This window comes from Lemur catta, chromosome 4 (assembly GCF_020740605.2).
Source record: "Lemur catta isolate mLemCat1 chromosome 4, mLemCat1.pri, whole genome shotgun sequence".
Classification (NCBI taxonomy): domain Eukaryota; kingdom Metazoa; phylum Chordata; class Mammalia; order Primates; family Lemuridae; genus Lemur; species Lemur catta.
In genome coordinates this window covers 18135930-18162063 of record NC_059131.1, presented here as the reverse complement: position 1 = coordinate 18162063, position 26134 = coordinate 18135930, and the positions used below count along the sequence as shown (strand labels likewise).

The 26134-nt window shown below is 52.2% G+C and overlaps 1 protein-coding gene and 1 long non-coding RNA gene across 4 annotated transcripts in view; one reads left to right on the top strand and one right to left on the bottom strand.

Moving 5' to 3' along the window:
* Positions 1-26134, top strand: part of DNMT3A (DNA methyltransferase 3 alpha) — a 95698-nt gene that overhangs the window by 47931 nt on the left and 21633 nt on the right. For all 3 annotated transcript variants that reach the window (XM_045549183.1, XM_045549182.1, XM_045549184.1), the window contains exons 4-6: positions 4249-4519; positions 10531-10574; positions 11022-11168. In XM_045549183.1, coding sequence (XP_045405139.1) covers positions 4249-4519; positions 10531-10574; positions 11022-11168 — 462 coding nt within the window. The remainder of the gene's footprint in view (positions 1-4248; positions 4520-10530; positions 10575-11021; positions 11169-26134) is intronic.
* On the bottom strand, positions 136-23891 carry LOC123636678. The gene is made up of 3 exons (XR_006734635.1): positions 23874-23891; positions 1148-1358; positions 136-349 (listed from the first exon to the last, which is right to left on the bottom strand). It is a non-coding gene; the product is annotated as an uncharacterized LOC123636678 (long non-coding RNA).

Sequence of the window (26134 nt, the reverse complement as noted above, 5' to 3'; positions counted from 1 at the left end):
AGGCCTAGGTCAGCAAAGCCTGAGGGGCCCCTGAGGTGGCAGGCAGAGTTTGAAGACTCAGCATGAGGCACACCGGGTGGGCGTAGGTGGATAGTGGGATAGGCCCAACCTTTACTCACATCCAGGATGGTACTAGCTTCACGACCACAGCTGCCTCCCCAGCCCCCCCGCCAGCCCCCACCGAGGGAGGAGAAGTGAGAGTGTTCACTGCAGCAATTCCCACTCTGAAACTGTCACCTGCAGCTGCAGCCGCTGTTGGTACCCTCTAAGATGCCACCAGATGCTGCCCAGGTAATAGGCAAAATGAGTATCTTTGGGGGGGGGCACTGTGTGTCTCCTTTCCAGGCCACTGTCAAAATAAAAGCAAACAAAAGTGTATTGTTTAACAATCACCTCTGACATGGCAGCAAATCTCCTTCTAAGACTGTGAGCAGGATCTCACTTTTAACCTAGTCTTTGCCATTAATTAGTCAGTCGTGAATGCCGAGTGCCTGTCCTGCGCCATGCTAAGCCTAGCTGGAGCGAGCAAAGTCTCTGCCCTCCAGCAGTCGACAGGTAATGGTGACAGTGGACAGGAGAGGGCAGAAGTGGGTGGCGGGGAGGGCATGTGGGGAGAAGAGGCCAGGCCTGGCTGGGGTATCATCTGCCGGGGTCCAGGCTGTGGTTCATGCTGTTCTTACCTGAGATGCCCCTTTTAGTGAGCACCCAGCTCCTCCCAGGGATTCAGAGAGTGGCTTCAGGCCACTTGCCTGTGGACCTCATGCCTTCTTCTTGGTGGATTTGCTGGCCCTGTTATCCTGGGCCCCAGAGAGCCCCAGTGAAGGGCCACACTTAGCCCAGGGGGTTCTTGATGGGTGAGATGGATTGAGGATTGACAAGAGCAGGAGTCGTCAGCCCCCAATCCCAGAGCTTTGGCTGACTGGGCTCACCCAGAACCAGAGAGGGCAGGCGGTGGAGGCTGGGTTGGCTGGGAAGAGAGGAGGGTGTGGACTGGCGGATGGGGGCCGTGGGGATTTCAGCCGCTGAGCTAACCCTGGGGCTGGAGCTGTGCGGCTCCTCCTCTGCCCAGCGTGCCTGGCTCCCTCCGGCCTTTGTGGGCACCGCTGCAGACCGGGGTGCTTGGGGCAGGGCCCGGGCAGGCGCTTACTCCATGCGCGTGAGTGACTGGGTTGTCTGGCCCCTGGGGCTTGCTGGTCTCACAGCTGGCAGTCCTGCGTCTCTATGCCATGGAGCTGGCTGGCAGTCAACAGGAAGTGAGTCCCAGAGTGAGAGGAGGCTGGGTGGCCCGGGCAGGAAGTGATAGTAGAGTTACCTTGAGCAGCTTTGCGGGGCTCAGAGCCTGCCCCAACCTGAGGTGTCTGTGGGGCGGGAGGAAAGAAAGACACAACCATGGTAAGAGATTGGCTCTGCCCTAAACTCAGGCTGATTTGGCCAGACAGGACCCCACACCCACCTCCCTGGTAGTGCCATGTTCGGGGCTTTGTGGTGCCCACCACAGCTGGACCACAGCTGTCTGGGCAGGGATGCACTCCACTCCGGCCTGCCTGGGCACATGACGGGGGCTTGGAAGGTGACAGGTTTTACAGCAGAGAGGATCATTCTAGGTCTGAGGTGCCCTGTTTGCTTAAGCACTGATGTGGGAGAGAACATTCTGAGCCCTGGGGAGGGTCCCGACACATGGGGTGGAAGCTGAGGTGGTGGACAGGGGTCTGCTTGTTTCACTTTCCTTCCTGTGTTGGGCCTTCCTGGCTCTGCTGGCGTAGGCCCAGGCCCCAGAGTCCAGCGGAGGACTTCTCACTTCCACCAGATGCCTCCTCTTCCTCCGTTGTGGCCCCCCACCCCCAGCTCTGAGGAGCGCACATGTGCAGCTTTCCAGGGGAGGCTGCTCCTGGAAGCAGGCCCGCTCAAGCCGGCCCGCACAGCCCGGGAAAGCAGCTTGGCAAGGCCCCTGGAGTGCCTTCTGCTTCCTCTCAGGCTGCTCCATGTGCCTGGGAGCTTGTCCAGGGAGGGAAGCCTACCTGGGAGGACTTGAGTTTGGTCTCGTATTTTTCCAAGGCCCTTGTCTCTATTTGCCACCTCTGAGCTTCCTCACCAGGTAGCAGTGGACTCAGAGTTCAAGTCCTAGACCCTCAGAGCAGAAGCAGCCTTGGAGATTGGACTGTGCAGGGGAGGGGCTGGATGCGCAGAGTTCCCTCGGGCTGTGCAAGGTGTCTCTGCACACTTAGATGGGCAGGCCCTTTCACCTGGCCAGTCCACGTATGAAACTCTATCTTTTGGAAACATGCAGGCGTACAGAGCTGTACGTGCAAGGATGTTCACTGCAGCGAAAAGTAAACCAGCCTGAATGCCCACCGTCAGGGAGCTGTGTGCATAAATTTTGGAGCATTCACATCCATATGCACTGGGATGGAGAGGTGCCCACTATGCTTGTTAAGTGAAAAAGCAAGTTGCAGAACATTATGACTAGTATGTTACCCTTTTGAAAAAAACATTTCTGGATCTGAATGTGTGTAAGAATACATATGTATAAACATGTAACTTACACATGATTGTAGATGCATAGAGAAAAGTCTGGAAAGGATACTCGCCAAACTGTTAATAATGGTTTACCTTGGGGGGGTGATTTTCGGGGTAGGGAGTTGGAATAGGAGCTTTAGGGCTGGCGAGGTGGCTGATGCCTGTAATCTTAGCACTCTGGGAGGCTGAGGCAGGAGGATCACTTGAGCTCAGGAGTCCGAGACCAGCCTAAGCAAGAGCAAGATTCCATCTCTACTAAAAATAGAAAAAATTAGCTGGGTGTGGTGGCACCTGCCTGTAGTCCCAACTACTCGGGAGGCTGAGGCAGGAGGATGGCTTGAGCCCAGGAGTTTGAGGTTACTGTGAGCTAGGCTGACGCCACGGCACTCACCCAGGCAACAGAATGAGACTCTGTCTCAAAAAAAAAAAAAAAAAAAAAAGACAGAAAGAAATAGGAGCTTTAACTTTTTAACACTAGTCATTTTTGTGTGGTTTGAATTTTTATAAAAATATGTGCCTAACTTTTTATAAATAGAAAACATCAAGGCTTGGAAAAGACAAAACCTCCATTGGTCTAGCCTAGTCCTCCCCACCTTGTAGGCAGGGAACCGAGGTGCTGAGAGCAGTGCCTTACTGAGCTGACGCTACCCTGCCCTCCTTCTGGGCAGGTGTTATTCTGCACGTGGAGCCAGTGGGGCAGCCTGGTGGCCCTGGGCATGGCAGAGCGCTGAGCACAGGGACCTTTCCTGCCCCAAGCTGGACACCTCCGTTGTTCCTGAGGTGCCCTGGGCCGCTTGCTTCTAGGTGGCTAAGGACCAAGTGTGTACACACAGCAGAGCGCAGAGGGCATCCCGCTCTCCTGCACTTGCTCTGTCCTTACAATGCGTGTGACCGCGAGCAAATCGCAAAATTCCCAGAGAGCCCCAGGTTCCTCACCAGCTTCCCAGGGAGGCTGAGAAACTCTACAGGGGTCATGGGTGAGAAGAGCGTTGCCCACCGTGCAGGGACACACACAGAAGCAGCCAGGAGTACTCTTGATTTGATTGTTATTACCTGGAAGCTTAGCAAGTTCAGTTCTCTGACTCGAGGGGAAAAGAAGTGTGTTCCCTTGTGAGGGGGCGTTGTGGGACCCCGTGCCCAGGAGGGGCTGCTGCAGAGACTGCAAAGTACTTGCTGGGGGCTCGGCTCTTCTGGGTCTGAGACCCTGGGAGAACCCATGGGGCCCAGAGACTGCTTCCTTGGGAGGCCTCCTTCGACCCTCATGTCTCAAGAGACTGAAAGAAAAGCTGGGAGTCAGGCCAGCTTGAGTTCCCAGAATTGATCTGGTGCCACTGGAACCTTCTGGGGAGGGGGTCCTGATTTGAATTATGGGGAGCATTTGTTTTTTATTAGGAGCTGCAGAGAGGGCTTGGAAGCCCTATGTAACCTCAGTGAATGAGGGTCAGGGGTGCCCCTTGGGCAGTGAAACCAGGCTGCCAAACCTGCCTGGATTCTTCTCCTGTTACTTAAACTGGATTCCACAGACCCCATGACTTAAAGGGGTCAGGGCCATGACCCCTTTGACATTGAAAGCAAAATTATGAATGTATCTGCTTCATGAAGATTTATGTGAACACAATTTCTGGACAGAGGGTATACAACCTTCACTAGAATTTCAGAGGAGTCATGACCCAAAATAGGCTAAGACTGCTGGTCTAATTCTCCCTTGTATATCTTCCTTCATCTCTGCAGGTGGAAAGCAGTGACACGCCGAAGGACAATGCAGTGACCTCCAAGTCCCCATCCACGGCCCAGGACTCAGGCCCCTCTGAACTGTTACCCAATGGGGACTTGGAGAAGCGGACTGAGCCCCAGCCAGAAGAGGGGAGCCCTGCTGGGGGGCAGAAGGGCGGGGCCCCGGCAGAGGGAGAGGGTGCAGCTGAGACCCCGCCTGAAGCCTCCAGAGCAGTGGAAAATGGCTGCTGCACCCCCAAGGAGGGCCGAGGAGCCCCTGCAGAAGAGGGTGAGTCCCCAACACACGGGGCAGCCTCTTCTGGGCCCCCCAGGATTCCCTGAGGGGCAGAGACTTGGTTCTCTGGCAGGTCCTGGGAGGGATGGGCAGGGTGGTAGCTGAAGGTCTGCCTGCCAAGGCTATGGCATGGAGGCTACAGGCTGAATGCAGCCGGCACACGTTTTATTTGGCTCATGTAGTGTTTTAAACATTTAAAAAATTAGTTGCCAGTATTTAAAAATCAAAAAATTTCACATAAAAATCTGGAGTTTTGGCTTCTCTTGGAAAAAAAAAAAAGCTAGATCTGGCAACAGTGGGCTTGCATAGTGCCAATGGTTGCTAGACTGGGATGATGGTGGGTCCCGTCCATGGCTGGTTGTGTCCCCCAGTTCCCTCAGCCCCCGCCTGGCCTGCTTACTCTTCCACGTGGCCAGCAGCTCTTGGGGACTGCCGTGTTTATAGACCCAGCCTGGGCACTCAAGGGCAGCAGATGCCCGTGTGCCTCCCCCAATGTGGAAGTCCTGAGTCCACCGTAGTTTGGTTGACTCCACTGGAAACTTGGTTGTGACAGTGGGGCATGGGGGCCAGGTTGGGGTGGGGGTGGTCTGTGCACTGCCCAGCCCAGGCCTCTTCATCTGGGGACTCTTTGGCCTAGCCCTGGAATCCTGGAAAGTTGCCCACTTTTCTCTTTTAGGTTAAGCCAGCAATTTCAGGGCCAACTGAGCTGTAAACATGTTAGTAATGAGGACAACTAGCATTTGTACAGGGCTTCACAGTTTACAAAGCGCTTTCTCATACATTATCACATTTGATCCTCCCAGGGCCCTGCCAGGTTGTTTTGCATATGTGCATTTTAATTTCAAAAAGTCTTCCTTCCAAGTGTGTATGATGGAATGAGTAAATTGATTAATTGGCGTGACTTATTTTGCATGGATCCAAACCTAATATTCATGCAGGATAGAGAACATTTCCAGAAAAGAGATTTCCAAACCTATTAAAAAGCCTTCACTCATTTATTATTCAACAAATATTTATGATGCTCGCACTATGGGCAGAGCACTTTCTGAGGCATTTTGCATTTGTTGTTTTATTTACTCCTCCAAACAATTTATTCAGGAGGCATTATTATCCCCATTTTAAGGAGAAAATATTGAGGCTTAAGGAGATGAAGTAACTTGCTCACAGACCCCAATCTTAAGTGGCAGATCTAGGATTTATTAAATCCTGGTCACGTGCTTTCCCCCTATCCTCTGCTGTTCTGGAATGGGGCTTGGTGCTGAGACGGTTCCTGAACTGTCCAAGCCCCCTTGCATGTATTCTGACCCTTCGTGGGAGTGTGGGAAGGGCCTGAGTGGAATGAAACAGAGGAGGAAAGGAGAAGTCACCATCCCTCCAGCCAACAATGCCAGGTGTGCAAGAGGAGACCTCATCAGCCTTTCCTAGCCAAACGTGGTGCCTCCCCACGGGCCAGTCTCAGTTGATTTCCAGGTTCCTGGAATCCCACCACAGCTGGTGCCAAGCTGCTGCCCAAGGCCTTCCTGCTTTGTGAGATAGAACCATTGCTCTAAGACTGCTCTTTAGTCTTGAAGGTTTGTTTTCAGTTTGAGATTTCCCTGTCTCCATTTCTAGTTGTTCTCAGGAGCTCCTGCTTCAATCAACAGGTGCTTATTAAATACCCATTTCGTGTGTCTTGGGATCTCTACCAGGTACTGGGGAAACCATCATGAACAAAAACCCAGTTCTTGCCCTCAAGGACTTCAGTTGGCTCGAAAGACAGACATTAATGAGAAATCCGCACTTCAAAATGTGTGATTATACATGGAGATAGGTGCTCTAAGGGAAATGAAACATGGTTCCATGAGGTCTATAACAAGGGAAGCTGGGCTGGCGTGAGCTGTTATGCCTACACTGAAGAATGAGCTAGTCCATCAGGGGAGGGGAAGTGGAGAGAGACAGTGAGAACAGGTAGGAAGGCTCCCAGGTGGGAGGGAGCAGGGCATTCAGGGACCTGGCAGAAGCCACAGAACCAGAGTGGAGAGAGCCAGGGAGAAGGGTGTGGGAGGCCGTGTGGGCAGACGGGCCAGACCAGGCCTTCAAGGCTGCCTTCTCAGGGGTGACATGATCACCTTTACTATTTGAAAAGATCACTGTGTTATCTGCATCCTGAAATGGAACAGAGGGGCAAGGAAGCAGGATGAGAGGTTGGGAGGCTGCTGCAGGTGTCAGAGGGGAGGTGGGGTGGCTCTGATGAGTGAGATCGCAGCAGAGATGGAGGGAGGTGACAAATGCCAGGGATATGAGAGGGAAGGGAAAGATGGTGTCAAGGATGATTCCCAGCCTGGGACTTTCAGACATTAGGTGGATCTTCCTCAGAATCTGAGTGCTGAGCGTGGCAGGCAGAAAGGCTCCAAGTCTTGGCCTCCAGAATTTGGCATGGGGCACTCCTATGTGGCCCCAGCTACCCAGGAAGTGGAGACGCTGACAGGGATCAGAGCTGGTGGGATCCCTGAAGGCCACTGTGAATGGCCCGGATGCTGAGATTGGTGAGGTGTGTCGTAGAGGGGTGGGCAGTGGCCTGCTGGAGGCTCTGCCAGGGTGTGGCAGGCAGTGGCTTGATCCGGGGTGGAGGCTCCTGCAGTCAGCTGACAGAGAACCCAGTTCAGCTGGTCGTTCAGATGAGGAAGGAGACTGAGGCCCCAGGGAGGATGTGGCTTGGCTGTGGTCTCCTTTCAGTTCCCCTCATTCCAGGTCTCTTTTCAGGGGGCCCTGTCCGTCTCTCCTGGAACCCCTTTCATTAGTTCTTATATTGCAAAAACACAGGACTTTAAGGCAGCATGCCTGTGCCCTGGGCACCCTCCCATGTGCACGTAGGAGGCCCAGATGCTGCTAGTACAGCCCGGGGAAAGAATCAGGAAGAGGGGAGATGGTGAAATGAGCCATAAGGACAAGAGCCAGCACCTGGACAAGCCGCTGCTTGCCTTGGGACTGTTCCTGCATGCCCTGCATTAACACCGTAATGATGGTGACAGTAGCAATGGTGACGTGGCTGTCCTCTACTGAATATCCGCTGTACTGAGCGTTCTCAATCCTCGATGCTCACAGTGGTCCACAGACCACGGCCAGTGGCCGCATTGCCTGGGAAGTTAGGAAAAGCAGAATCAAATTGCAGGTCCCACCCTAGACCTACTGAATCAGAATCTACATCACAAAGCGCTTCTCAAGATTTCCACACATACTAAAGGTGGAGAAGCTCTGCTCTGCATGTACTCTGATTTCATCCTTGCCATCCCGTGAGGAAGACCCTTATCCCCATCTTTCAGATAGGGAGACTGGGAGTTCAGAAAGGTTACTTACCCAAGATTATAGAACCAGTAAAGGACTGGATTAAGGTCAGCACAAAGCCCCCCTCTGCTTGGATTGAGCTTGGGGCCCAGGATCAGGCCAGCAATTGCCCTCTGAGGCAGACCTGGCCTCGGCCCTGCCATGGAGATTTGGGTTCACCGTGATGAGGACCTGGGTGGCCCCTGGCTGAGCACAGTCTCAGACCTCGAGATAAATGTCAGAGCACTCTGGCCTCCCCGCCCCTTCCCCATGACCTGAGATGCCCTAGGGTCACGTTCAGGCCTGCCAGGGCCACCCTGCAAGGCACACAGCCACCTGGACCTGCCCTTGACCCTGCGTCTGGGCCAGGAGCAGTTGGGCTGCATGGGCGTACTGAGAGAGCAGCTGACCCTCCCTGACTCAGGACAAGTGGCGCATTCTGAAGCAGCTGGGCCAGGCTGGAAGGCGCGCGCGCGTGCGTGCGTGCGTGCGTGCGTGCGTGCGTGTGTGTGTGTGTGTGTGTGTGTGTGAGTGAGTGAGTGAGAGAGACAGAGATCACTAAAGTGGGCATGCGCAGAGTCAGGGAGAAAATTCCAGAAAGAAGCCGGTTGGAAACTGCTTGAGGAAAAGCCATTCTGTTTGGGGGAGCTTGCGGAATCAGGAAAGGGCACGTCAAGGAATAACGGTGGTGGTGCACGGGAGAGGGAGCTGGCTGGGGTTTCAGGGGTCCTGAAAGCTCATCTCAGCTTTGGCCGGAAGTCACTCCACTCCCCAGGCCTCAGTTTCCTCTTCTGCAGAATTTAGGGGCTGGACGAGTCCTCAAATCATCTCACAATTCCTCTCAGCCTTGATTTTCTTCTAGTGAATAAGTGATTCCCCATAAATGTAATCCAGCGCCATGGAAGGTCCCAGGTGGGAACCGTTTGCGGTCCAAAGGAGGCCGGGAGACGACGCTGTCTGGGGCGGTGCGGGGTCCCGGCTCCCAGCCCTGGCGCAGGCCGACGCGGCTGCTCGCAGCGCCCCCTCCCGGCCGCCCGCAGGCTCTCGGGGCCGAGCGCGGAGGTCCGAGAGGCGGTGGCGGCGGCGGCGGCGGCGGCGGCGGCGGCGGCGGGCCGGGGGCGGGGGCTTGCGAGAAAGGTGGGGAGCTGGCTGTAGGGGGAGAGGCCGGAAAAGAAGCAGGGAGGGGGAGACAGACGTGACGGTGTGACACACCTTAAAAGGCCGGTCACGTACAAAGCACTGGCAAGTACACGTTCTCACCCACCCACACAGGTGCCCGCGACAGACGCACCGTGTCCCGCCCCCACGGCCGCCCGCGTGACATGCCCGACGCCAGGGCCCCGAGCCACGGGGCTGCCCTTCCTGCCTCCCTCCCCGGTGCTGTCACCCGGGACACAGCCACTGAGGACCGAGCTGTGCGGGCCCCGGGGCTGAGCGGGCAGAGCCCCGGGACTTTCTGGTGAGCGGGAGGGCAACATCCTCCCCGGCTGAGCATCCAGAGGCCATGACTGCCGGGCTGGCTTCCGCTCAGAGCCAGGAGATGAAGTAGGGGCTGTTTTTTCCGTTTCGGGCCTTTCGTCTCCCCCCACCCCAAGCTACCAGGAGCCAGCGTTGGTGACCTTCCTGCTTTGGGCCCAAGCTCAATGCTTTCTCAGCTTCAGAGAAAAGCGGCCCAGGTGGAAAGAGGGCTCCCCCCAACATACACACACACACACACACACACACACCCCAGCAGGAAGCTGGGAGGGCAGAACCCACCTGGCCCCAGGGTGTGGCCTGGGGAGGGGGCAGGGGTGTCCCAGAGGAGCACAGGGAGAGGGCACTAACCTTCCTGCCTGCGGAGAAACTGGGAAGCCGAGCACTGGGGAATCACTTGGCGAAGGGGAACAACACTAACATGTATTGAGCACCTACTGTATGCCAAGCCCTTCTCTAGACACTTAATGGTCACAAGAACCTAATGATTTTAGAACATTCATCTACCTTGATTCAGTGAGGAAACAGGCTAGGAGAAGTTACAGAGGTCACACTGAGACAGCTGGAACCTAAACCCAAGTCTAAAGGCTGAACTCTTGGCCTGAGAATGGGGCGGGGAACAGAGGGACAGAGGCAGATAATAATAGAACCATAATATTTCAAACTGCAGGAGGACCTTGGAAGCCATCTCCAGCATCTTTATTTTCCAGGAGAGGAAACTGAGTCTCATAGTGACAAAGTTGCTTCACCAGGGTCTTGTTCTACTTGGCCCAGGGCTCTTCCGCTCCCCTCAACACACACCCAGAGAAGCCTGGGGGTATCTTTACCCCACACAGAGCAGCCAGCACTCCCAGGGCCCCTCAAGTCCAGCCCTTCCTGTACTCCCTCCACCTTCCTGCTCCGTCCTCTGGCAAAGGAGCTCTGTTGACTGCGAGCAGCAGAGTGAGGATATTTTTATCTTCTGTGTACCTGAGACAGAGTCAACAGGCCAGAAACCATAGCCTCTGACTTTCCTCTTGTTCCTTCACACTTGGGCCTGAAACCCTGCCTAGGTCTTGCCCTCAGCACAGTTTCCGGCATGTGGCAGGCCATCATGTTTGAAACCTGAACAAGTAAATGGTTCAAGGGCCCCTGTCCCTTGTGGCAGGGACCCCAGGCACAAGGTGGGGCCTCTGAGCCACTCCTGTAACTCTGCCAACAGTCCCTTTGTTCTTCCCTCTCCACAGGCAAAGAACAGAAGGAGACCAACATTGAATCCATGAAAATGGAGGCAAGTGTTTTCCTTACCCCCAGGGGCTCTGTGGATCCCGATTCTAGAAGAAAGCCACGCCTCTGCCGCCCCCGCCCCACTGTGGCGAGGGTGTGGGAGGGGGGCAGGAGGGTGGGCCCCCCTTCTTTACACATCCCTCTATGAGGAGAGGAAGTGGGTGTGGGGTTGGAAGTCCCCCAACAAGGCAGCCAGCTCATCCTCCAGAGACCAGGCACCTCCCCACGTGGTCTGTGTCCCTGAGCGAGCGCTCACCCCACCATGCACATCCCTCACTTCTCCAGCCTGGACAGGGCTTGCGCTTCCAGGGCTGCCGTCTCTGGTCAGGAGCCAGACTTCCCACGTGCCATTAGAGGGGAGTGCCTCCTCAGCCCCCACCAGGAGGAATATAGCCTGCAGTGGGGCTGTGAGTGCCCACCTTAATGCCTCTGTGTCATCTCTCTGTCCTAGGGCTCCCGGGGCCGGCTGCGGGGTGGCTTGGGCTGGGAGTCCAGCCTCCGCCAGCGGCCCATGCCGCGGCTCACCTTCCAGGCGGGGGACCCCTACTACATCAGCAAGCGCAAGCGGGACGAGTGGCTGGCACGCTGGAAAAGGGAGGTGAGGTGTCTTCTGGCCTGAGTCCCAGCCTGTCCCACGGAACTGGAAAACCAGAAATTAGCTTCAGCCACCCTCTGGGAGTGTTGTCAGGCCCTAGCTGAGCCTCAGTCTCTCCTCAGATAACCCCTAGAACTTAAAGGGAACTGCTTGATCCCTAGGTGGTGACTGGTTCATTTGTGCTTTCAGCAAATGTTTGCTGAACGCTTACTGTATACCTGGCAGTGTACTAGGCTCTGTGCATATATGGCCCCTACCCTCGTGGAGTTGACATTGTGGACAGAAAACAAAGAAACAACAGGCTGATATGGAAGATAACAGAGGCCAGCTTTAGGCAGGGTGGTCAAGATGGGCTTCCTGGAAGAGGTGACATTTCAGTTAAGATCTAAAGGAAGCGAAGAGCTGGCTGTGTGCGGCGTGGGGTGGGGGAGAGTGCTCTAGGCAGAGGAAACAGCACCTGCAAGGCCCTGACTTGTTTGGCCCAGGGTGAAAAGAGCGAGGGAGGAAGAGGCCACACATGGCTGGAGAGGCAGACAGGGTCCAGTCACACGGGGCCTGGCAGGGTCTGGCCAAAAGCTGGGTTACTTCTGAGTGTTCTGGGAAGCCACGGAAGGTTTCAAAGCAGAGGAATGATTTGATGTGGATTCAAGTGGCAGCAGTGGAGACAGAGAGGACAGCTTGGGGATGTACTTTGGAGGTAAAGTCAGTAGGGCTTGCTGATGGATGGGTGGGACGGGGAAACGTGCGCTCGCTGGCTCGAGACTCTGCAGCCTGGCCTGAACCCCTGGTGAGGGTCGTGCATCTGCTCAGATGGAAGGCCAGTGGGACAGGTGTGAATGGGGAGGTGCCCGGAGTGCGGGGCAAGGGCAGTCGGGGCTGCAGAGGTGAAGGTGGGCGCAAGAGCAGAACCGGCGTTTACATCCACGGGGACTGAGGGACTCACCTGGGAGACAGGGGAGAGACAAAGCCCCAGAATCGGAATCATGTCCATGGAAACCCAGCAATTATGCCACATAGAGAGGAGTGGCAGGCATGGGGACTGAGAGGAACGCTGAGAAGGGGCCAGGGAGGAAGGCAGGAGGGAGTGGTGTCTCGGAAGCAAGAGGTTTTCCTGGGAGGGTGTCTGTACAGCCCTGTGGAAAACCAAACCCATGGAGACATGCCCATGGCATTGGACAACCTGGAAGGAGCTGGTGACTTTTCAGAGACGCTTCTGTGAGGGTGGAGGGGAGCAGCCCTTGGAGGGCTTCAGCTGCTGATGGAGGTGAGGAAGCGGAGGCAGAGGCTGAGAGACCCAGGAGGGACATCGCTCCCCCCAGCACCATGTATTGAGCTGTTGTCGCATGTTCGATTAGTGGAGAAAGGGAGGTACAGAAAGAAGGGGGTGGTGACCTATCTGTACCAGGAAGAGAGAGGAAACTGCCACCGCCAGACTTGTCACCACGTGGGGCACTTCACCTTGGCTCTCATTTCATCTTTATCCCAGGCCTCTGAAGGAAGGTGGTCTCCTCACCCTGCAAGACCCTGCCCTAGACAAAGTGCCAAACAGGCGGGGTTCCGCCTACTTGACTGTTTCTAGTTCCTGCAGGATCCAGGAAGGCAGCAGTAACTCTCCAGGAAGAGCCTGGAAGAAGGATACCCTGTCTGAGGTCTGGGGCAAGAGAGGCACTTACCCCTGAGTGGGGAAGTATTGTCTTTGGGATGGAAATTTGGGAACTGGGCTGTCCTCTCCATCCTTCAGTCTCCACTCTGGAACCTGCAGAGAGGGGCTGTGCTTTGTAACCACGATTCTGCCCTTGCTTGGCCCTGGGGCAGGAGCTGAGATATTATGACTTCTAGATCTGGAAGAGCTTTTAGAAAGTCTGTGCTTCTCAAACTGTGCTCCCTTGAAGAGGCAGTAGGGAGTCCTGACCTCAGTTACAATGAAAAAAAGGGATACTTTCTCAACTCACAGCAAAAATTAAGATAATAGATACATTTCTCAATTTTAAGTTTTCTATTAATATTTAAAAAGACTTTTAATATTGTAGCTGGACACCGTGGTTCACACCTGTAATCCAGCACTGTAGGAGGCCGAGGCGGGAGGATAGCTTGAGCTTAGGAGGTCTGAGCAAGAGCGAGACCCTGTCTCTACTAAAAATAGAAAAATTAGCCGGGCGTGGTGGCTGTGCCTGTAGTCCCAGCTCCTCGGGAGGCTGAGGCAGGAGGATCGCTTGAGCCCAGGAGTTTGAGGTTGCTGTGAGCTACATGACATCACTGCACTCTAGCCAGGGTGACAGAGCGAGACCCTGTCTCAAAAAAAAAAAGACTTTTAGTATTATGAACATTTCTAACGTTCACAGAAGTAGAGAGTAGTGTAATGAACCCCCATGTATCTATCACCTGGCATCAACAATTTATCAAAAAACTTTTCTAGTAAATCTTCAGCCCTTGGCATCTGCTTCCCCACACCCACCCAATGAAGGTAACAATGAGTATTAACAGAAAAACTAAAAAATTGATTTAATTTAAAATATTTTTGGTATGTGTGACTTGCAGTGTGGAGACCTGCAAACAAAACATTTTCTGCTAGTAAGATTGTTCCTTATTTACATGCTGTGAGCAAAGATGCCGATAAAGACTCCAGTGCAAGTTTTAGGACTGCTGATCCCTCATTTTCAGATTAGGGGATGTGTGGGGCCACAGGCTCACACAATTGGGAGCAGGGCTGGAATGGAACTGGAGTTCAGGCTTCCCGCTCCTATGAGGGGCCTGGCTCCTGAAGGTCACACTCCTCCTGGGCTGCGCTGGGAGCTGGGGACGGGCTGGCTGCAGGTGTCAGGAATGGCGGGGAAACAGAGGCAGCTTTCAAGATTCCCAAGTCCCCTTCAGACTCAAGAGTAGCAACAGTTGCCATCAGGCCGGTTTCTAAGTGGGGTAACAAGAGTATGGAAATCCACCCTCTAGTTCCTTGCCATTTACCCTTGCTTCTGAAATTGCCTCCCTAGGCCTTCCTGACATGCCTGCAGGTGCTTCCCCGCCTCCTTCAGCTGCGTCTCCTTAGCAGCATCCTCTGCCCATAACTGTGGCCTCCACAGATCGCTGCCCCCACCCTCTGCCAGCGTTGATCTACTTATCACTTACCTACTCTCCTAGATCCAGCTACACGCCCTCCTCCCAAAACAGACACCTCCCCTCCTAACCAGCCACCCGCCTTCAGTGCTCAGCTCCCACTGTTTCCCAGGCGATGTCACTTGCAGGTCCAGCCAGCACTTCCTAATGTCAGAATGCCACACATAGTCTTTAAAACTTCACTTGTGGCATCTTTACTGAGCCCACTACCAGAACCCTCCATGTCTGAGCACCACGTACGATACAGGGGCTACCGGAAGCATAGAGATTCCTCGTTATCCCAAGAGAGGATGAGGCTCATGGCACCTGCAGGAGGAGCACTGCCCTGAGCAGGGGGCTCAGACTAATTCTGCCTGGGGTCATTCACACATCAGCAAGAGGTCGCTTTTGGCTTTTAAAGGATGAACTGGAATTTAGGGAAGGGGAGGGGAAAGGCATTTCACAAGGAGATGTACAGCATGTACAAAAGTCCTGAGGCATAAAGCAGTGTGGCTTTTTCAGGAATGGAAGCACAGCATGGGGGTGTGGGCTGAGAGTAGCAGGAAGTGTGGCTGGAAGGTGGGGTCAGGCCAGGGCCTGAAGGGCTCGTGTGCCTGGCTGCGGAGCTGCCACCAGACCCTAGCCTGCACCTGCCTCTTCCCCTAGTCTGTGTGCCCCACCTGGGGGCTTCTTCCCTCAAAATGCACCCCCCCCAGCTTAATTTCCTCTTTCTTTGACTGCCCTTGTCAGTGAGACCATAGTTATTGAGTGAGGCCTACTCTTTACTTTTCTGTCTACCCAAGATCAACCTCCCCAGGCTTTTCCCCTCCAAATTTTAAGACTCAGAATACCACAAAATGAATTAAATTTAAAATAAGTAGATGAGGAAATGAGACATTTTCTCTATCCCTGAGGCTGACGTGGGAATTCCTGCCGCAGCTGGGAAGCTGTTGTCTTCTGTGTGTTCTACCTCCTATTCCTGTTCCTTCACCTGTTTACTAGTCCTCTTATGGATTAACTTCTGCTTTAATCATGCCCAGTCCTGCTATAGAACCTACAGTGGCTCCCCATTGTCCCTCCCATGGTGTCAGGTATTCTCTGGGTGCTTCTCAAGGTTTCAACCCTGTGACCTCCACAATCAACCCACCCCACTTCACTACAATTCTCTAATAGGAAGGTCCCTTATGAGGGGCCAGTCTCCCCTTCACCCTTGCCATGCTCCTTCCTTCCTCCCTGCTTTTGTTCCTGCTGTGCTTTCTGCTATCCATGGGTTGAGGCCAAGAGCTACTGCCTCCTCTGGGAAGCTCTCCCAGATCTCTCTAGTCCATACTGACCTCTTCCTTTCTCAGAACTGCTGTAGTCCTTGCTATTAATATTGTTGGGTTTAACACTCAGTTATATTTCATGGGGTATTTTTCACTATTGCTTATGTGTTAATCATGTCTTCCTCTGTCATGCCTAACCGGATGCTGGGCAGGGAGAGCAGGCTCAGTGAATACCTGTTGATTGGCTAAGCAGTTGAGAGGTTGGTGAATGGGAGACCCCTTCCCTGGGAGCTTGGGCCCTTGCATTTCCGCATGACAAGGACCCATGCCCTTGGTCTCCAGGTGCTTTTTCCAGGGGTGCTGACAGGTATACCTGGAGAATAGCATGGGACCAGGGGACCAGTGCTGGGGAAGCCTCCCACGAATAAGGTGGTGCCCAGAGTCATCCCCACCCTGTGTTCCTGCTTGAGCTGAGGAGAACCTTCCTTGGCCGGGCAGAGCCAGCCCCAGCCCGGGAGGGGGCAGAAGTGAGGCAGTTCCTCCTCCCAAAGGAGAGCAATTCCTGGGCTCCTCTTCCTCATAATAAGCGGGACAAAACGGACCCTGAGGAAGTGGGGTACCTTTAGGAAGGGCTTCTCACCAGTCCTTAGTCCTTAGTCCTGGCTACAGCTCTGCAAGGTGCAGGGACCTAGGGTGGGTAGCTGGGACGTCACCTAGCCAGGGAAGGTTGCTGACTGCCAGCTTGTATCACTGCTTATGGTTTTAGGACTCAATTATAGCCCGTCGATGTTATGACTCTCTCATGAATCTCTTCACCCCAGATTCTAAACTACTACAGCAGCTGGGCGAGGTGGCTCACACCAGTAATCCTAGCACTCTGGGAGGCCGAGGCGGGTGGATCGTTTGACCTCAGGAGTTCGAGACCAGCCTGAGCAAGAGCAAGACCCCTGTCTCTACTAAAAAATAGAAACAAATTAGCTGGACAACTAAAAATATATAGAAAAAATTAGCCGGGCATGGTGGCGCATGCCTGTAGTCCCAGCTACTCGGGAGGCTGAGGCAGGAGGATTGCTTGAGCCCAGGAGTTTGAGGTTGCTGTGAGCTAGGCTGATGGCACTCTAGCCTGGGCAAGAGAGTAAGACTCTGTCTCAAAAAAATAAATACATAAATAAAAATAATAATAATAAATTACTAGAGGGCAGGGAAGCCATGTCCTACTGTTCAAGGATCTGGTCTGTTTCCTGGCTCCCAGCCTGCTGGTAGAAACTTTCAACTCACGCATCCTTACACTTATTAGATACTTAATAAATATTAAATAGTGATGCCAACAAATAATCTGTGGCCCAAATTTCATAGTCTCTGCTCCCTTCCCCCTCCTGCACTCTGCCACACTGGGGCCCCTCTGCCCCAGGCTGCCCAGCAGGTAGCAAGAGCCTCACATTCCTGAAGGGCAGGGTGCTGTTTACTGTGACCTTTGGAGGCAAGTTCAAATGCTGCCTTAGGTGAGGTCCCACTTACTGAATGGGAGACCTTGGACATCAGTTAACCTCAACCCCAAGCTGAGGTCCCAACTCTGGGGGTAGACTAGGCTGTACTCCGCTCTCCCAGGTGTGTCTCATCTCTGTGGCAGCAGCACTCACCAGTTCCTTTTCTGCCTCTACCCAACTGGAGCTTGTTAAAGGCAGGCACTCCAGGCACCTCTGCCCCCAGGGCTGGCATGTGGGAGGTCTGGGGTAAAAGAGCCCTGAATGAATAAATTCTAAACCCAGAGTTGTGTGATTAATAAGGTAATGCACAACATTTAAAGCTCCTATCAGAGCTACCATATAATGGGAGTTTGATAGTCTTTTAGAAATGATTTTAAATTACATAAGTATTACACAAATACATTCTTGTATCTGCCCTCTCCTGCAATTATGATTCCCTCGCCAGAAGTACTTGATGCTACCAGTTTGGGTGGGAGGGGGTGTGTGTGTGTGTATATGTCATGATATTTTTCTATCCATGTATGTGTGTAAATATATATTTTGCCTCACAGGTTTGTTTGTTTGTTTTTAATTTTCCTTTTACATAAATGGAACCGCACTGCAGTTTTGTTTTACAGCTTGGTTTTTCACTTACAATAAGTCTGGGCAATCTAGCCACATAATTACTATTATATGCTACCATATGGATTACCATGATTTTATTTAGCCATTCTCTTATTGGTGGGCATTTATGTTGTTTACGATATTTTACTGTCTAAGCACTGCAGCAGAGAACATCCTTGGTCATGCCTTTGTTTCTCTAAGCTAGATAACCTAGAAAGAAAAAGGCCATGTTGAAGGGAGTATGCATTTTGCATTTTATAAAATCTGCCAAACTGTCCTCTAAAAAGGGCAGTGCCAATTTATGCTCCTGTGAACAGGGTATGAGAAGACTTCCACCTTTGCCAACATCGATATTTTGATAATCAAGTGGGTGGGAAAATGGTATCTTGTTATGATTTTAATTGGCATTTCCCAGATAATAAGTGAGGTTGAACATCTTTTCGTATGTTTATTGGCCATTTGTGCTGCTGCTTCTGTGAGCTTAGCAAATGTTGCTTCCTCTGGCTTTACAGCCCCACAGTCTCAACAGACTGTGCTTCCTGTCCGCTCTGGGAAGAACAGCCTGTGAATGTCCAGAGGGTCACCTCCTGCTGTGCTATATTCCATTTAATAAGCAGTCACTCCACACCTACTAAGCAGGGGGCCTTGTGCTAGGGGCTTTGGGAAGAAGATGACTAAGGTATGATCTCCAGGGCTTTAGTCTGGTTCAGGAGACATACATGAAAAGTGGCAACTAGACTCAGTAAGGGCTAGAACCAAATTATGAGCCAAGTGTATGGGTAGCAGTTTTAGGGTATCCGGACCTGCAGACATTCCTCACTTATTTGCCATACGCCTTTTGCTGTGGCCTCAAAAATAACATCACCCTTGAAGGAGATGATGACATTTGGAGCAGGCACAGCAAGTATACTTTACCAAACGGCTGAATGTGTTTTAAAGGGGCTCCTGTGACAGCCTGTAATCAGTAGTGACTTCCAGGGCTGGCCTTTACCAGAGGCTGTGAAAATTGTCACAAAGGAACCCTCCATTGTCCTTTAAGTGGATGGACTGTTTGCACACTGGAGTATTTAGTTCTTCTTGGGCACAGAGAATAACCCCCCACTTTTTTAGAGGTGAGAAAGTCAAAGGTGGGGCATTGTGGCTAGTAACTTACCCAGGGTCCAACTCCTGGCCCCAGCGAAGCCCAAACTAGGGAAAAGGGTGTTGAACCTTACTGAGCATCTATTAATACTTTACATCAGGCACTATAGCGAGAGCATTCACTTACACTACAATCACAGAATATAGTATCTGCATTTATTGTAAGAAGTATTTTTTTGCAATGTCTGTGTTCTTTATTTCAAAGGATAGCACCATCCATCATCCCTCAGTACCTAAGGCAGAAGTCTAGAATTAACCTTGACTCTTCTAACCCTCATACTTTCTAATTCAACCTTATGATAAGTGTTTTTAATCCCCATTTTACTATTAGATAACTAAGATTTCCCTAGCTAAGCAGGTTAGAACCACATGGATATCCTTGTGGAGAGGTCCAATGGGCAAAACTAGACTCCACATCTCATGCTCCTTCTTTTGGGCACCCAGATGCCTCAACTACCACTCAGTGTTCCTGGTTTCCAGTCCTGGCCTGTTTTGAAATTCAAGTATGAGTTGAGAAGAGACAGAGAGAGCTGGCCTGGCCTCCCACTTCCTGGGCTGCAGTTCAGGCTGCTCCTGTGCCCATCTTTGGGAGGTCTGGGTCCTTTTCGGCCCTCACGACCCATCCCTCCCTGCTTCACTCATGTGGTCCCGAGCCCTTGAATTGCTGTTTTCTCATGACCATGTGTATGATGTTGTGAAATTGGATTAGGAGAATGTTGGAATGAGATTCGGGAGGCCTGGTTTCTGGTCTCAGCTTATTAGCTGATCAATTTGAGGAGGTCTTTCTCTTCTCTGCACTTTAGTTTCCTGGTTTGTAATGTGACAGAAGTAGACTAGATGACCTCAGAGAGTCTACGATTTCGTAATGGGCGGGGGGGCTGGAATTACGATCAGCAGCTTCCTTTGTCATCTAGACTACCTTGTACATAAATTCTAAATTAAATGTGAGTGAATTCTCAGACCTCACATATATATGCTTCTTCTAGAGGCACATAAATAAAGCATCCTTACGAGAACTCTTTTAAAAAAGACTTTCATAAACTTCATGTGTTTGGTGCTAGGGCCTGGCTTTTCTGTCCTCTTAACTCCCTCCTCGCTTGTTTCGTGCCTGGATCAGAAAGGTAGAACAGGGCGTTCATCTGTAGACACCTAGGTCTAGATATGAAGGAGGGGCTTGAGCTGTCTCTGAAAGGTGAGGTTGCAGAGTGTGTCCCCCACCTGATGCGAAAGTCTCCCTTAGGTCAGGAATCGCCATCCCTTTTTCTGGCTCTGGCCACCATCTACCTACCCCTTACTGGCAGTTTTCTTTTCATCCATCACATAATCATTCATTCATTACTTCAAAGAGTTGTCAGACATTTACTGAGCAGATACTGCGTGTTCAGCCTTTAAGATACCACCATGTGTGTCTGGGTATCCACTATGTTCCAGCATTTTCCAGACACTAAGGAAACAAATTGAAAGGGATGTCAGAGTTCCACCCTAGGATCCCATCCTCCCCTGCAAGAGGTAGGTAGGTAAATGAATAGATTGTGCTGTAGCCCCATAAGGGGTATTTTAGAAATGTGGGGGGAGGGTTGTTTGTTTTTCATTTTTAGAGACAGGGTCTTGCTCTTTCACCCAGCTGGAGTGCAGTGATGCAATCACAGCTCACTGCAACCTCAAACTCCTGGGCTCAACTGATCTTCCCACCTCAGCCTCCCAAGTAGCTAAGACTACAGGCGCACACCACCACACCCAGCTAATTTTTAAACTTTTTGGTAGAGGTGGGTCTTGCTGTGTTGCCCAGGCTGGTCTCGAACTTCTGGCCTTAAGTAACCCTCCCACCTTGGCCTCCCAAAGTGCTAGGGTTACAGGCGTGAGCCACCGCACTCAGCCCCTATTTTAGAAATATTAACAGAGAGACTGTGAGAGCAACTACCTAACCTTGCCCAAGGACGTCAGGGAAGGCTGTGCCAAGGGAGGATACTGTGTGGGCCCTTGGCTGTAACAGGAGTTTGCCTGACAGGGACAGTCGAGGGAGGGCATGGATTGGTAGGTGGTCAAAGTAATCCTTTAGGAGTTTGCAGTCTAGGGCTCCTCAAGCTTTCTTGCATATTTAGGTCAACTTTTAGAGGCATTCCCATAGCACTTTCTATGGGGCTAGCAAAGGAAAAGACATAATGACTAATGTTCTGTCTGCTTTAAAGACTGCGCCACTTGTCAGGGAGGCCCCAGGGATGTTCAAGCTTGGGGTACTTTGCTGAACTCCTTGTGACTCTTTTAAGGAGCCAATGCATTAGTTGAAGGAGTTAATGGACCAGACCTCAGTACTTACTACTTATTGCTTAGTAATTCAGTACTTACTAAATACACTGGACACTGTGCTGGGGTGGGGGCAAGGAGGCCAGTTGGACACAGGCCCTGTCCCAGAGGCACACATTGCCTAGTGGAGGAGGCGCAATGTTCATGAGCCCCAGCGGCAGGCAGAGCATGGGGCTTGCTCTGTTCTCCTGGTACCACGAACAAAACACAAAGCATAGAAGAGGATGAGAGCTGCTTCTGGGGACTCTGGGGAAGCTTCCTGGAGGAGGCGGCATCCTTTGGGAATTTCAGTAAGTGTGAAAGAGGAGGAGGCCTTTCAGGAAGAGGAACTACTGATGGCAAAAAGAAGGAGGCATGATGCTTCTGGGTTGTTACTAGGAAACAGTAGGAGATCTGGTATCCAGGGTGCAGGGGGGTTGGGGAGGATGTGTAAGAAGAGATAAAACTAGAAAGGAAGATGGTCAGATCATCAATAGCGAGAAATTTAGGCTTATTCTGCAGTGGGGAACAGAGGTGTGAGAGAACTGGACATGGAATTTAAGAAGACAACCCTGGCAGCACTGTAAGCTGCCCAGAGGGGAAGTTTAGAAGCAGGATCAGGTAGGAGGGCATTACATTTGGCCTTGACTGGGGGTCGAGGTAACGGGAGGCAGACTTGCAAGAGATGCTAGGACTGGTCCTGGCTGCAGAGAAGGGAGAAACCTACTTGGTACTGGGGGCTGGACTTGGGGGTGTCATTATCTGAGACAGGGAATCCTGGAGGAAGAGCAGGTTTGGGGCAGGAAGGTGAAGGTGAATTTTTTGTTTTATTAAGGCTGTATTTTGATAAGTAGAAGTTTTTAATAAAGTCCAATTTATCCATTTTTTTTCTTTTGTTAGTGCGTGTATGTGTGTGTATGATCCCTAAAAATTTTCTGCCTACCCCAAGGTCACGAAGGTATTTTTTAGGAGGAGCTTTGGACAAGCTGCTTTTGAGAAGCCGGCAGGTTGGGGAGAGGTTTAGTGGGAAGCTCCAAAGGTAGGTCTGGATGCCGACTGGAGAGTCCGCCACGTGGAGGGGATGTGCAGACAGCAGAGCAGGGAGAGAAGAGCCCAGAGCACAGAAAGCAGCCCCACGTGGGGGGGCCAGGACAGGAGGGGCAGGGACACAGAGCTTTGGGAGGAGGTGGCCAGCACCTGTAAGGATTTCTTGAACCAATTAGAGGACTCCTGAGCCCCTGCTCACCTATCTGTGGAGCCCTTTTCAACCTCCATCAAGTCCCTGAGGCCACCCCTCACCCTTCACCTCTCAATTTGCACTCCCTCCCATGCCAGCGCACAGGGCGTGCCTCTGTGTGTGTGTGTGTGTGTGTGTGTGTGTGTGTGCATGTGAATTTTACCGTGTTTCTGACTTGCCATTCTTCAATAACAACTCTCCCCGGATGCCATCTGACTCTTCCCCTATTCCTCTTTAGTCAGCGAATGGCGGGTAGCATAAATATTATCTTCACTTCCAACTCAGATGGATTGTACAAAAACAGGAATAACAGCTCTGTCTCCTGTGTATTTGACTCTAGATACCATCTAAAAGGCAGCTTTCTTTGGCAAAAAACAAAAATTGAATCAAACTTGTTTTATACATACCAAAAACATTAGAATTCAGTGTTTCTTAAAGAATGGTTTGCGTATTACCCTAGCAGAAATGCCTGGGCGATGTGTTAAACAGGCACATTCCTGGGCCCCGTCCATTCCGAACCTACTGAAGCAGAGTCCCTGGGGTGGCACCTATGAATCTGACTTTCTGGCTCACCCTGCATGATTCTGGGGCTTCCTAAAGTGTGAGAACCACCAAGCTTCTGATGATTAGAAGTAAAGCAAATCTGGCCCAGAAGGGATTCCAGACAGATGCACTGGCAGATTTATCTAGTATATCTCCTACTGGGGGGGTCTCACTGCACATTACAGTTACCTGGCGTTTTGCTTGTTTGGTTTAAACACCGCTGCCTAGGCCAGATTAATCGCTTCAGGAATTTAGCGATGGCCCCAGCACGTGTTGTTTCCAAAGCTCTCTGGGTAATTCTGACATACAGCCCAGGTGGCCACTAGAGTGACGAGCTGAGGAAGAAATGTGGGCTCTAAGGCGGGCAGACCTAGGGATGATTTCCAAACAGGGCATGTATAGGGGTAGGAGACCGGAAAGGCCTTGGTACAGGAATTTAAATTTTTCCTTTTGGATGGAGATGGCAGGGTTCCCGCTGTGTTCAGCAGTGGTTGCTGCTATGCTCTATGCAGGTCTACTGGGCTCCTCCCGAATCTCCCCTTTGGACCCTGAAACTTGAGGGTCTGCATGCCTCAGTCTGAGTGCTGGTGTTTCAGGCCCCTCCCTTCCACCCCTGGAGCCTGGGGAAGGGTGGGGAAAACAGGCCTGGCTGTTAAGGTTAACAGTTCCTTTCAGCCCACACCCACCTTAGTATAAAATTAACACTTCTGTCCAGTTTCTAAAGCAAAGTGACAACATCGACATGCCCTAAAGCAAACTTGTCATGAGGTTCCTTCTACCTCTCATGTCAGCCCCTCCTGACTTCCTTTGATCTTACGTGTAATATTTAGCAGATATTTGTGGTGCCATTAGGCTGGTTAGGAAACCAATATCCAAAGAAACTAGGTGGTTATTTAAGGTCTGGTCAGCAGCTATAAGTTCCTGCTCAGCCCAAGACCCCACAACCCCACCAGTTGGATTTCCTTGTAAGGTGCACGTGAGGCCTGGGGTAGGGTCACGTGGCGCTGCCACCCCTGCCATGACATCTCTGCCCCCTGCCCCGCCTGGCCCCCAGACTCACTTGCAGGTGGAGCTGGGCAGACCCCGCAGTTTGGGTTAGGGCTGAAAGCGACCAGGAAGGAAGAGTTGTGTCCGTGGAGCAGCCTTCCCTGTACAGAGCAGACCCGGAGCTGTAGGGAAGAGAAGGCAGGTGGGTGCAGTGAGGAAGCAGCAGCCGCTGAAGCTGCAGAAGCCTCATGGCAGGTCTGTTGAGTAGAGGCTGCCCAGCACACACCACTGGGGAAGTACAGGGCTCCCTGGGAGAGAAGGGGGGCAGGTGGGATGAGGCCTGCTTGGGACAAAGGTCAGGGATCAGCGAGGAGGGGCTTTCGAGGAGGTGGGCTCCCCCAGCCTGCATTTTGCTCTCTTGACCAGAAGTTCAATATTCAGAAAAATTTATCTAACCTGAGTGTATCAGCACAACAGCCCCCTCTCACGCTTCCCTCCCTAACAGATATGCATAAGGCGGTGCTTGTGTTTTCCTGCCCTTCATCTGCCAGGGAGCTAATACAATTGCAGATTCCCTCCAAAATCTGGCCTGGGAGGGAAAACCTGGGAGGTTGTGCTCATTCCTACTTCACCCTCTCTTATCTTCCTTTGAGTCTTCCTGCCTCTCCAGATCCCAGCCTCCCCAGATACCCTTCGGCACACGTAGAAAGCATCTCTACCACATAATTTATCACCTAATTGCATGCTGTCTTGAACGAGGGCTGTGGTTTCATGTATGATGGGCTGTGGGTGCACAATTAGGCTGTAGCAGAAGCGTGGAGGCCCCTCGCTTCCACCAGCCTACCTGCTGCAGGTGCTCAGGGCTCAGGAGCCTGCTGGCCCGGTGTTCGGGTGTGCCTCAAGCAGGCTGAGAGGTTGGCTGCAAGCAACAGCACAGCTTCCTTATGGGTCCTAAAACTAGACCCATGGCATTTGCCCAAATGCTGCTCCTCTCCCCAGACTCAGGGAGGAGGTTCTGCTGCAGGGCCCAGGTTTGGGGTGATGGCGTAGAGCCCAACCAGGCCAGCACAATGCAGTTGCCATGGTGACCCTTTTGCTTTTCTTTAGAAGGAGGATGGATTTCTCTTTCAGCCCAAATCATCTGCCTGGGCTGCCACCATTCTGTACACTCTGGGAACCAGACTCCTGGCCCCTACCTTCCACATTCGGCCACAGAGGGCAGCTTGTCGAGAGCTTCAGCTTTAAATCACAATCCGGTGTCAGACGACAGCATGATCTGGCTTGAAAGGGGAACAGGAGGGAAAGGCCCACAGGTGGGCCGCTCACCTCCCTCTCCTTCTGCCTCCCCCACCTCTCACCAGACCACTTCCTCTTCAGTTAATGACTCTGACCCCTCAGGTGGGTTCAGTCCTCTCCAGGCCTGTTTTCTCATTTGTAACAGAGACAGCAAGGACTATCAGTGGTTTCCACACCTGGTTAGTATCGGAATTACCTAAGGTTTTAATAGATTCCTTGGCCCCACCCTAAGCCTGATGATCTACAGAGGTAGAGCCCAGAAATCTGTATTTTTAAAATCCTCCTTGGGGGATCCTGATGCAATTAAACCCAAGTGAGTTTGGGAGTCTCCTGGCAAGATGATCTCTAGGGCCCCCATGGAAAGAAAAGGAAGCTCTGCCCTGTGCTGAGGACTGCCTGGCCCTTCTGGGTTCTCAGGGGCTTCTAAAGAACCCCTACAGGTTAGTCTTGTCAGAAAGTAGGTGCTTGCTTCCTGGTCATGCTGCCTAAGCCAAGACCAGGCCCCCATCTTTCCCTCTGCAGAGAAGCCAGGAGACAGAGAATGACAGGAAGGGGGTATGTTGCCATAACAACCAGCTCCTGGCAGAGGCCTCCCTTTTAGGGGCTGGTACTTCACCCCAGTCCTGGTGGTTTCCATGGAGATGGGTTACTGAGGGATGGGGGAACATTTGCCCCACTTAGAGCATTAGCTAGGAGCTGCTAGAAGGCAGAAACCTATCACTAGGTGAGAGCCTTGGACCCGTCATCTTAGAGTCCCTCCAACATGGCCTCTGCTCTCCGGGTACACATCTGACACCTTCTCCCTGCTTAGTTGCTCTCTCTGCGACTGGTCTCCTTAGCAACAAGTCCTGCTAACTCCATGCTGTTGGCTCCGTGGCTATTTTTAGCTTCACTGCCAGCAACCCAGCCCTGGTCATTTGCTTGCAACCTCCATATGGATTTCAGGGGAATAGGAAAACAAAGATTCCTGGCCTCTTTTGGGAGCCCTAGACTGGGACCTCTTAGCAATTATTAAGGATTTCTGCTATGAAAAGGATC